Here is an 11775-nt window from a genome sequence, read left to right on the forward strand (position 1 = left end):
ACGGCTTCAGAACATTGAACGTGAAAGAGAGAGGTAAAAATCTTTCAAACTATCCATTTATTCGAAAAATTGCGAATACTGAGCACTTGCTCTTTTACATACAACAGAACCAATATATAACTTTTAATTTATTTTAAATCTTCATGTTTCTCTTTTTGCAGAGACAGAATATCTAAAAAATCACACACGGGTAGAAAATAGAAAAAAAAAACAAACATGTGGCTTTGGGTGAGTGACGAGAAAAAAGAATAATTAGTAATAGTGAAGTAACCGTATCTTAACATGTTCTACCTCTACACAGGCATTTGTTTTCACTTGTGCTTGCATCCGTATTGGCCTGCACCCCAATACGGACAACCACCAGCTGCAGGCGAAACCGTCTCTATTACAAAGGAACAGTGGGCCACTCTTAATCCTCATGGGTCAGGAGCAACGTACGAAATACAGAAACAGTGGGAAAGTTTCTATGAATACCTTCCATGGTTGAAGGGACCACCAGGCCCACCAGGCCCACCTGGATCATCTGACGGTGGTGCCTACGGAGGTTCTAGCTACTCACAACCTCAAGTTATCCCTGGACCACCCGGCCCACCTGGACCTCCAGGACCTGCTGGATATAAGGGAGATGCTGGGGCTCCAGGAGCTCCTGGCTACTCTGGAGGACCCGGACCTCAAGGCCCTGCTGGCAAACCTGGTTCACCTGGCTATCCTGGAGAAAAAGGAACACCAGGCTACAATGGAGCTCCCGGAGCACCTGGTAAACCTGGCTACAACGGAGAAAAGGGAACCCCTGGTTACAATGGAGCACCTGGTTTACCTGGAGGCCCTGGACTTCCCGGCAAAGACGGTTACAATGGAGCTCCCGGACCTGCAGGACCTAAAGGTGAAGCTGGCCCACCAGGTTACACTATCCCATCCAAGATCCCAGGCCCACCAGGTGCACCTGGCTACCCGGGCAAAGACGGAGCTCCTGGTTACCCTGGTGGTCCCGGACCCGTTGGCCCAGTTGGCCCTGCTGGACTTCAAGGAGCTCCTGGCAAACCGGGCACCAATGGTTATCCTGGAGGTCCCGGACCTAAGGGAGACGCTGGAACTCCTGGTTATGCTGGAGCCCCAGGCAAAGATGGATACCCCGGCGCACCTAGCAAGATCCCTGGTCCACCTGGTCCCGTTGGACCTGCTGGATCCCCTGGCTACAATGGGCGCTCCTGGCAAGGGATGGTCTCCCTGGCGGCCCTGGATACCCAGGCAAAGATGGGAAAGCCCGGAGCTCCTGGATACACTGGTAAAATTAACCACACAAATAATTTTTGTAAATGTGTTTAAATTTAAATTTATAATTTCTTGATAGGTGCACCTGGCCAACCAGGTAAGCCCGGTAAAGATGGTCTTCCCGGCCCTACCGGAACTCCTGGTTTACCCTGGCGGCCCAGGCCCCGTTGGCCCACTAGGTAAACCCGGTGCTCCTGGATACCCTTGGTGGTCACAGGACCAGTTGGTCCAGTAGGACCTCTCGGCCCAGTCGGCCCACAAGGCAAACCAGGCAGTCCAGGTTACCCAGGTGGCCCTGGACCAGCTGGTCCTCTTGGACCTGTTGGACCCGTCGGACCTCAAGGTAAACCAGGATCCCCTGGTTATCCAGGTCCCGCTGGACCAGCAGGACCTGCCGGTTCTCCAGGCCAGACTTACGAAGCACCGGCCCCGGCTTACCCAGCTCCAGCTTATCCGGCACCAGCTCCCATCTATCAACAGCCCATTTACGAGCCCCCAGCACCAAGCTATGGTTAAACATCACCCTATCATAACGAGAATTTTATTCTAAAAATTGTATTACCTTATTGACTCGTATTTCATTCACAATTCACTTTGAGAAGGATCTTGTGTAATTTATATTTTTAGACTTGCGTTATGATTTCACACAAGATGTAAATAAATGACAATAAATAACAGAGATTCACTGTTTGTATCTGAAAAATCAGTTAAGTGGGATTTTTTAATAAAAATTCCATGGTTTTGTATGTTTTTCTTCCCTTTGTTGCAGTTCATCAATCAACAAACTTAAATTTTCGAAGAACAACCAGAAGTTGGAGTTCATTAAAAAGAGATTGAATAAAACTGATTCACATATCGATAATGACCTTTACATGTAATTGAAATGAGTTCTCTAGTATGATTTTATACACTTTTAAGGAAACCTTTTTAGGGAACACATTTGGGCAGAATTTTTGGTTTTTCTTTAACACAAATGCAACCCATTACAAATAAATAGAAATATTGCATAATTATTGTGTAATAGTTAATTCTACACGGATTCACAAAGATAATGTCAATTTTATTTGTGATATTAAAGGTCTTCAGCACTTGACACAGATGAGAGACGGTATTTTTTTAGATTGAAAAATTACCTCTCTTTGTCTCATTTCAGTCATTAGTCATAATTGCTGTTTCATAAATACAAAACCTTTCTTTCTCACAGAATTTGATTTAAATTTCAGATCATTTGATGTCCTTTGAAGACACATATAAATCATGTGAAATGTTTTTGGAAAAATGATATTTGCAATGCTGAAGGATGACTTTAATATATATATCTTATAAACGACATATTCGGCAAACATCCGACCAAATTTAATTCCATTCCATTTCCAGAAAAACAATACTGATTTTGATTATAATGAAACAACACACCATAAATTTTTATAAGTGGTGCTGCATATCTTGTGATCAAACAATAATCGTAAGAAACAAAAAAAAAACGCAGCCATCAGCACATTTTTCTCTTTCTCTTCCCCAGGGCAGACAGTGGTTTCCCTTTTCGTAAACATTCCAGAAATCGCCGTATGGTTCAATGAAACTACTAGCGCGTCAAAGAGAACGCCTTGTAGTGGGCAGCACTGTGCGTCACACAATGGAGTTTACAATCTTCTAAAAAAATCCTCCCACTTTTGCTTTGCTGCATCTGACGTCAAAAGCAAATGGTTCGACGGCACAGTATATAAGGAACCAACTTTCATAGTACAACTCAGTGTTGAGCAGACGGCTTCAGAACATTGAACGTGAAAGAGAGAGGTAAAAATCTTTCAAACTATCCATTTATTCGAAAAATTGCGAATACTGAGCACTTGCTCTTTTACATACAACAGAACCAATATATAACTTTTAATTTATTTTAAATCTTCATGTTTCTCTTTTTGCAGAGACAGAATATCTAAAAATCACACACGGGTAGAAAATAGAAAAAAAAACAAACATGTGGCTTTGGGTGAGTGACGAGAAAAAAGAATAATTAGTAATAGTGAAGTAACCGTATCTTAACATGTTCTACCTCTACACAGGCATTTGTTTCACTTGTGCTTGCATCCGTATTGGCTGCACCCCAATACGGACAACCACCAGCTGCAGGCGAAACCGTCTCTATTACAAAGGAACAGTGGGCCACTCTTAATCCTCATGGGTCAGGAGCAACGTACGAAATACAGAAACAGTGGGAAAGTTTCTATGAATACCTTCCATGGTTGAAGGGACCACCAGGCCCACCAGGCCCACCTGGATCATCTGACGGTGGTGCCTACGGAGGTTCTAGCTACTCACAACCTCAAGTTATCCCTGGACCACCCGGCCCACCTGGACCTCCAGGACCTGCTGGATATAAGGGAGATGCTGGGGCTCCAGGAGCTCCTGGCTACTCTGGAGGACCCGGACCTCAAGGCCCTGCTGGCAAACCTGGTTCACCTGGCTATCCTGGAGAAAAAGGAACACCAGGCTACAATGGAGCTCCCGGAGCACCTGGTAAACCTGGCTACAACGGAGAAAAGGGAACCCCTGGTTACAATGGAGCACCTGGTTTACCTGGAGGCCCTGGACTTCCCGGCAAAGACGGTTACAATGGAGCTCCCGGACCTGCAGGACCTAAAGGTGAAGCTGGCCCACCAGGTTACACTATCCCATCCAAGATCCCAGGCCCACCAGGTGCACCTGGCTACCCGGGCAAAGACGGAGCTCCTGGTTACCCTGGTGGTCCCGGACCCGTTGGCCCAGTTGGCCCTGCTGGACTTCAAGGAGCTCCTGGCAAACCGGGCACCAATGGTTATCCTGGAGGTCCCGGACCTAAGGGAGACGCTGGAACTCCTGGTTATGCTGGAGCCCCAGGCAAAGATGGATACCCCGGCGCACCTAGCAAGATCCCTGGTCCACCTGGTCCCGTTGGACCTGCTGGATCCCCTGGCTACAATGGCGCTCCTGGCAAGGATGGTCTCCCTGGCGGCCCTGGATACCCAGGCAAAGATGGAAAGCCCGGAGCTCCTGGATACACTGGTAAAATTAACCACACAAATAATTTTTGTAAATGTGTTTAAATTTAAATTTATAATTTCTTGATAGGTGCACCTGGCCAACCAGGTAAGCCCGGTAAAGATGGTCTTCCCGGCCCTACCGGAACTCCTGGTTACCCTGGCGGCCCAGGCCCCGTTGGCCCACTAGGTAAACCCGGTGCTCCTGGATACCCTGGTGGTCCAGGACCAGTTGGTCCAGTAGGACCTCTCGGCCCAGTCGGCCCACAAGGCAAACCAGGCAGTCCAGGTTACCCAGGTGGCCCTGGACCAGCTGGTCCTCTTGGACCTGTTGGACCCGTCGGACCTCAAGGTAAACCAGGATCCCCTGGTTATCCAGGTCCCGCTGGACCAGCAGGACCTGCCGGTTCTCCAGGCCAGACTTACGAAGCACCGGCCCCGGCTTACCCAGCTCCAGCTTATCCGGCACCAGCTCCCATCTATCAACAGCCCATTTACGAGCCCCCAGCACCAAGCTATGGTTAAACATCACCCTATCATAACGAGAATTTTATTCTAAAAATTGTATTACCTTATTGACTCGTATTTCATTCACAATTCACTTTGAGAAGGATCTTGTGTAATTTATATTTTTAGACTTGCGTTATGATTTCACACAAGATGTAAATAAATGACAATAAATAACAGAGATTCACTGTTTGTATCTGAAAAATCAGTTAAGTGGGATTTTTTAATAAAAATTCCATGGTTTTGTATGTTTTTCTTCCCTTTGTTGCAGTTCATCAATCAACAAACTTAAATTTTCGAAGAACAACCAGAAGTTGGAGTTCATTAAAAAGAGATTGAATAAAACTGATTCACATATCGATAATGACCTTTACATGTAATTGAAATGAGTTCTCTAGTATGATTTTATACACTTTTAAGGAAACCTTTTTAGGGAACACATTTGGGCAGAATTTTTGGTTTTTCTTTAACACAAATGCAACCCATTACAAATAAATAGAAATATTGCATAATTATTGTGTAATAGTTAATTCTACACGGATTCACAAAGATAATGTCAATTTTATTTGTGATATTAAAGGTCTTCAGCACTTGACACAGATGAGAGACGGTATTTTTTTAGATTGAAAAATTACCTCTCTTTGTCTCATTTCAGTCATTAGTCATAATTGCTGTTTCATAAATACAAAACCTTTCTTTCTCACAGAATTTGATTTAAATTTCAGATCATTTGATGTCCTTTGAAGACACATATAAATCATGTGAAATGTTTTTGGAAAAATGATATTTGCAATGCTGAAGGATGACTTTAATATATATATCTTATAAACGACATATTCGGCAAACATCCGACCAAATTTAATTCCATTCCATTTCCAGAAAAACAATACTGATTTTGATTATAATGAAACAACACACCATAAATTTTTATAAGTGGTGCTGCATATCTTGTGATCAAACAATAATCGTAAGAAACAAAAAAAAAAACGCAGCCATCAGCACATTTTTCTCTTTCTCTTCCCCAGGGCAGACAGTGGTTTCCCTTTTCGTAAACATTCCAGAAATCGCCGTATGGTTCAATGAAACTACTAGCGCGTCAAAGAGAACGCCTTGTAGTGGGCAGCACTGTGCGTCACACAATGGAGTTTACAATCTTCTAAAAAAATCCTCCCACTTTTGCTTTGCTGCATCTGACGTCAAAAGCAAATGGTTCGACGGCACAGTATATAAGGAACCAACTTTCATAGTAAGACTCAGTGTTGAGCAGACGGCTTCAGAACATTGAACGTGAAAGAGAGAGGTAAAAATCTTTCAAACTATCCATTTATTCGAAAAATTGCGAATACTGAGCACTTGCTCTTTTACATACAACAGAACCAATATATAACTTTTAATTTATTTTAAATCTTCATGTTTCTCTTTTTGCAGAGACAGAATATCTAAAAATCACACACGGGTAGAAAATAGAAAAAAAAACAAACATGTGGCTTTGGGTGAGTGACGAGAAAAAAGAATAATTAGTAATAGTGAAGTAACCGTATCTTAACATGTTCTACCTCTACACAGGCATTTGTTTCACTTGTGCTTGCATCCGTATTGGCTGCACCCCAATACGGACAACCACCAGCTGCAGGCGAAACCGTCTCTATTACAAAGGAACAGTGGGCCACTCTTAATCCTCATGGGTCAGGAGCAACGTACGAAATACAGAAACAGTGGGAAAGTTTCTATGAATACCTTCCATGGTTGAAGGGACCACCAGGCCCACCAGGCCCACCTGGATCATCTGACGGTGGTGCCTACGGAGGTTCTAGCTACTCACAACCTCAAGTTATCCCTGGACCACCCGGCCCACCTGGACCTCCAGGACCTGCTGGATATAAGGGAGATGCTGGGGCTCCAGGAGCTCCTGGCTACTCTGGAGGACCCGGACCTCAAGGCCCTGCTGGCAAACCTGGTTCACCTGGCTATCCTGGAGAAAAAGGAACACCAGGCTACAATGGAGCTCCCGGAGCACCTGGTAAACCTGGCTACAACGGAGAAAAGGGAACCCCTGGTTACAATGGAGCACCTGGTTTACCTGGAGGCCCTGGACTTCCCGGCAAAGACGGTTACAATGGAGCTCCCGGACCTGCAGGACCTAAAGGTGAAGCTGGCCCACCAGGTTACACTATCCCATCCAAGATCCCAGGCCCACCAGGTGCACCTGGCTACCCGGGCAAAGACGGAGCTCCTGGTTACCCTGGTGGTCCCGGACCCGTTGGCCCAGTTGGCCCTGCTGGACTTCAAGGAGCTCCTGGCAAACCGGGCACCAATGGTTATCCTGGAGGTCCCGGACCTAAGGGAGACGCTGGAACTCCTGGTTATGCTGGAGCCCCAGGCAAAGATGGATACCCCGGCGCACCTAGCAAGATCCCTGGTCCACCTGGTCCCGTTGGACCTGCTGGATCCCCTGGCTACAATGGCGCTCCTGGCAAGGATGGTCTCCCTGGCGGCCCTGGATACCCAGGCAAAGATGGAAAGCCCGGAGCTCCTGGATACACTGGTAAAATTAACCACACAAATAATTTTTGTAAATGTGTTTAAATTTAAATTTATAATTTCTTGATAGGTGCACCTGGCCAACCAGGTAAGCCCGGTAAAGATGGTCTTCCCGGCCCTGCCGGAACTCCTGGTTACCCTGGCGGCCCAGGCCCCGTTGGCCCACTAGGTAAACCCGGTGCTCCTGGATACCCTGGTGGTCCAGGACCAGTTGGTCCAGTAGGACCTCTCGGCCCAGTCGGCCCACAAGGCAAACCAGGCAGTCCAGGTTACCCAGGTGGCCCTGGACCAGCTGGTCCTCTTGGACCTGTTGGACCCGTCGGACCTCAAGGTAAACCAGGATCCCCTGGTTATCCAGGTCCCGCTGGACCAGCAGGACCTGCCGGTTCTCCAGGCCAGACTTACGAAGCACCGGCCCCGGCTTACCCAGCTCCAGCTTATCCGGCACCAGCTCCCATCTATCAACAGCCCATTTACGAGCCCCCAGCACCAAGCTATGGTTAAACATCACCCTATCATAACGAGAATTTTATTCTAAAAATTGTATTACCTTATTGACTCATATTTCATTCACAATTCACTTTGAGAAGGATCTTGTGTAATTTATATTTTTAGACTTGCGTTATGATTTCACACAAGATGTAAATAAATGACAATAAATAACAGAGATTCACTGTTTGTATCTGAAAAATCAGTTAAGTGGGATTTTTTAATAAAAATTCCATGGTTTTGTATGTTTTTCTTCCCTTTGTTGCAGTTCATCAATCAACAAACTTAAATTTTCGAAGAACAACCAGAAGTTGGAGTTCATTAAAAAGAGATTGAATAAAACTGATTCACATATCGATAATGACCTTTACATGTAATTGAAATGAGTTCTCTAGTATGATTTTATACACTTTTAAGGAAACCTTTTTAGGGAACACATTTGGGCAGAATTTTTGGTTTTTCTTTAACACAAATGCAACCCATTACAAATAAATAGAAATATTGTATAATTATTGTGTAATAGTTAATTCTACACGGATTCACAAAGATAATGTCAATTTTATTTGTGATATTAAAGGTCTTCAGCACTTGACACAGATGAGAGACGGTATTTTTTTAGATTGAAAAATTACCTCTCTTTGTCTCATTTCAGTCATTAGTCATAATTGCTGTTTCATAAATACAAAACCTTTCTTTCTCACAGAATTTGATTTAAATTTCAGATCATTTGATGTCCTTTGAAGACACATATAAATCATGTGAAATGTTTTTGGAAAAATGATATTTGCAATGCTGAAGGATGACTTTAATATATATATCTTATAAACGACATATTCGGCAAACATCCGACCAAATTTAATTCCATTCCATTTCCAGAAAAACAATACTGATTTTGATTATAATGAAACAACACACCATAAATTTTTATAAGTGGTGCTGCATATCTTGTGATCAAACAATAATCGTAAGAAACAAAAAAAAAACGCAGCCATCAGCACATTTTTCTCTTTCTCTTCCCCAGGGCAGACAGTGGTTTCCCTTTTCGTAAACATTCCAGAAATCGCCGTATGGTTCAATGAAACTACTAGCGCGTCAAAGAGAACGCCTTGTAGTGGGCAGCACTGTGCGTCACACAATGGAGTTTACAATCTTCTAAAAAAATCCTCCCACTTTTGCTTTGCTGCATCTGACGTCAAAAGCAAATGGTTCGACGGCACAGTATATAAGGAACCAACTTTCATAGTACAACTCAGTGTTGAGCAGACGGCTTCAGAACATTGAACGTGAAAGAGAGAGGTAAAAATCTTTCAAACTATCCATTTATTCGAAAAATTGCGAATACTGAGCACTTGCTCTTTTACATACAACAGAACCAATATATAACTTTTAATTTATTTTAAATCTTCATGTTTCTCTTTTTGCAGAGACAGAATATCTAAAAATCACACACGGGTAGAAAATAGAAAAAAAAACAAACATGTGGCTTTGGGTGAGTGACGAGAAAAAAGAATAATTAGTAATAGTGAAGTAACCGTATCTTAACATGTTCTACCTCTACACAGGCATTTGTTTCACTTGTGCTTGCATCCGTATTGGCTGCACCCCAATACGGACAACCACCAGCTGCAGGCGAAACCGTCTCTATTACAAAGGAACAGTGGGCCACTCTTAATCCTCATGGGTCAGGAGCAACGTACGAAATACAGAAACAGTGGGAAAGTTTCTATGAATACCTTCCATGGTTGAAGGGACCACCAGGCCCACCAGGCCCACCTGGATCATCTGACGGTGGTGCCTACGGAGGTTCTAGCTACTCACAACCTCAAGTTATCCCTGGACCACCCGGCCCACCTGGACCTCCAGGACCTGCTGGATATAAGGGAGATGCTGGGGCTCCAGGAGCTCCTGGCTACTCTGGAGGACCCGGACCTCAAGGCCCTGCTGGCAAACCTGGTTCACCTGGCTATCCTGGAGAAAAAGGAACACCAGGCTACAATGGAGCTCCCGGAGCACCTGGTAAACCTGGCTACAACGGAGAAAAGGGAACCCCTGGTTACAATGGAGCACCTGGTTTACCTGGAGGCCCTGGACTTCCCGGCAAAGACGGTTACAATGGAGCTCCCGGACCTGCAGGACCTAAAGGTGAAGCTGGCCCACCAGGTTACACTATCCCATCCAAGATCCCAGGCCCACCAGGTGCACCTGGCTACCCGGGCAAAGACGGAGCTCCTGGTTACCCTGGTGGTCCCGGACCCGTTGGCCCAGTTGGCCCTGCTGGACTTCAAGGAGCTCCTGGCAAACCGGGCACCAATGGTTATCCTGGAGGTCCCGGACCTAAGGGAGACGCTGGAACTCCTGGTTATGCTGGAGCCCCAGGCAAAGATGGATACCCCGGCGCACCTAGCAAGATCCCTGGTCCACCTGGTCCCGTTGGACCTGCTGGATCCCCTGGCTACAATGGCGCTCCTGGCAAGGATGGTCTCCCTGGCGGCCCTGGATACCCAGGCAAAGATGGAAAGCCCGGAGCTCCTGGATACACTGGTAAAATTAACCACACAAATAATTTTTGTAAATGTGTTTAAATTTAAATTTATAATTTCTTGATAGGTGCACCTGGCCAACCAGGTAAGCCCGGTAAAGATGGTCTTCCCGGCCCTGCCGGAACTCCTGGTTACCCTGGCGGCCCAGGCCCCGTTGGCCCACTAGGTAAACCCGGTGCTCCTGGATACCCTGGTGGTCCAGGACCAGTTGGTCCAGTAGGACCTCTCGGCCCAGTCGGCCCACAAGGCAAACCAGGCAGTCCAGGTTACCCAGGTGGCCCTGGACCAGCTGGTCCTCTTGGACCTGTTGGACCCGTCGGACCTCAAGGTAAACCAGGATCCCCTGGTTATCCAGGTCCCGCTGGACCAGCAGGACCTGCCGGTTCTCCAGGCCAGACTTACGAAGCACCGGCCCCGGCTTACCCAGCTCCAGCTTATCCGGCACCAGCTCCCATCTATCAACAGCCCATTTACGAGCCCCCAGCACCAAGCTATGGTTAAACATCACCCTATCATAACGAGAATTTTATTCTAAAAATTGTATTACCTTATTGACTCATATTTCATTCACAATTCACTTTGAGAAGGATCTTGTGTAATTTATATTTTTAGACTTGCGTTATGATTTCACACAAGATGTAAATAAATGACAATAAATAACAGAGATTCACTGTTTGTATCTGAAAAATCAGTTAAGTGGGATTTTTTAATAAAAATTCCATGGTTTTGTATGTTTTTCTTCCCTTTGTTGCAGTTCATCAATCAACAAACTTAAATTTTCGAAGAACAACCAGAAGTTGGAGTTCATTAAAAAGAGATTGAATAAAACTGATTCACATATCGATAATGACCTTTACATGTAATTGAAATGAGTTCTCTAGTATGATTTTATACACTTTTAAGGAAACCTTTTTAGGGAACACATTTGGGCAGAATTTTTGGTTTTTCTTTAACACAAATGCAACCCATTACAAATAAATAGAAATATTGTATAATTATTGTGTAATAGTTAATTCTACACGGATTCACAAAGATAATGTCAATTTTATTTGTGATATTAAAGGTCTTCAGCACTTGACACAGATGAGAGACGGTATTTTTTTAGATTGAAAAATTACCTCTCTTTGTCTCATTTCAGTCATTAGTCATAATTGCTGTTTCATAAATACAAAACCTTTCTTTCTCACAGAATTTGATTTAAATTTCAGATCATTTGATGTCCTTTGAAGACACATATAAATCATGTGAAATGTTTTTGGAAAAATGATATTTGCAATGCTGAAGGATGACTTTAATATATATATCTTATAAACGACATATTCGGCAAACATCCGACCAAATTTAATTCCATTCCATTTCCAGAAAAACAATACTGATTTTGATTATAATGAAACAACACACCATAAATT

At 44.4% G+C, this 11775-nt stretch overlaps 4 protein-coding genes across 4 annotated transcripts; all 4 read left to right on the forward strand.

Annotated features, from left to right (window-relative positions):
• Positions 1-282: 282 nt before the first annotated feature.
• On the forward strand, positions 283-1953 carry LOC124313807 (collagen alpha-2(VIII) chain-like). The gene is made up of 2 exons (XM_046778616.1): positions 283-1285; positions 1352-1953. The coding sequence occupies exons 1-2, from the start codon at positions 283-285 to the stop codon at positions 1453-1455; spliced, it is 1107 nt and encodes a 368-aa protein (XP_046634572.1). The 3' UTR covers positions 1456-1953.
• A 1244-nt stretch (positions 1954-3197) lies between these two features.
• On the forward strand, positions 3198-4979 carry LOC124313791 (collagen alpha-1(X) chain-like). The gene is made up of 3 exons (XM_046778600.1): positions 3198-3262; positions 3336-4314; positions 4381-4979. The coding sequence occupies exons 1-3, from the start codon at positions 3251-3253 to the stop codon at positions 4812-4814; spliced, it is 1425 nt and encodes a 474-aa protein (XP_046634556.1). The 5' UTR covers positions 3198-3250; the 3' UTR covers positions 4815-4979.
• Positions 4980-6224: 1245 nt separating this feature from the next.
• LOC124313790 (collagen alpha-1(X) chain-like) lies at positions 6225-8015 on the forward strand. Its single transcript, XM_046778599.1, has 3 exons — positions 6225-6289; positions 6363-7341; positions 7408-8015. The coding sequence occupies exons 1-3, from the start codon at positions 6278-6280 to the stop codon at positions 7839-7841; spliced, it is 1425 nt and encodes a 474-aa protein (XP_046634555.1). The 5' UTR covers positions 6225-6277; the 3' UTR covers positions 7842-8015.
• Positions 8016-9250: 1235 nt separating this feature from the next.
• Positions 9251-11041, forward strand: LOC124313718 (collagen alpha-1(X) chain-like). Its single transcript, XM_046778531.1, has 3 exons — positions 9251-9315; positions 9389-10367; positions 10434-11041. Exons 1-3 carry the CDS (start codon positions 9304-9306, stop codon positions 10865-10867), a joined length of 1425 nt encoding a protein of 474 aa, XP_046634487.1. The 5' UTR covers positions 9251-9303; the 3' UTR covers positions 10868-11041.
• The last annotated feature ends 734 nt before the right edge of the window (positions 11042-11775 follow it).

This window comes from Daphnia pulicaria, chromosome 9 (assembly GCF_021234035.1).
Source record: "Daphnia pulicaria isolate SC F1-1A chromosome 9, SC_F0-13Bv2, whole genome shotgun sequence".
NCBI lineage: Eukaryota > Metazoa > Arthropoda > Branchiopoda > Diplostraca > Daphniidae > Daphnia > Daphnia pulicaria.

Bases quoted from the DNA above. Each gene is read 5' to 3' on its own strand.
- LOC124313790 (XM_046778599.1), top strand. The intron at 7,342-7,407 runs GTAAAATTAACC...ATTTCTTGATAG, and splicing joins CGGAGCTCCTGGATACACTG to GTGCACCTGGCCAACCAGGT.
- LOC124313791 (XM_046778600.1), top strand. The intron at 4,315-4,380 runs GTAAAATTAACC...ATTTCTTGATAG, and splicing joins CGGAGCTCCTGGATACACTG to GTGCACCTGGCCAACCAGGT.
- LOC124313718 (XM_046778531.1), top strand. The intron at 10,368-10,433 runs GTAAAATTAACC...ATTTCTTGATAG, and splicing joins CGGAGCTCCTGGATACACTG to GTGCACCTGGCCAACCAGGT.
- LOC124313807 (XM_046778616.1), top strand. From the start codon at position 283: ATGTTCTACCTCTACACAGGCATTTGTTTTCACTTGTGCTTGCATCCG. The intron at 1,286-1,351 runs GTAAAATTAACC...ATTTCTTGATAG, and splicing joins CGGAGCTCCTGGATACACTG to GTGCACCTGGCCAACCAGGT.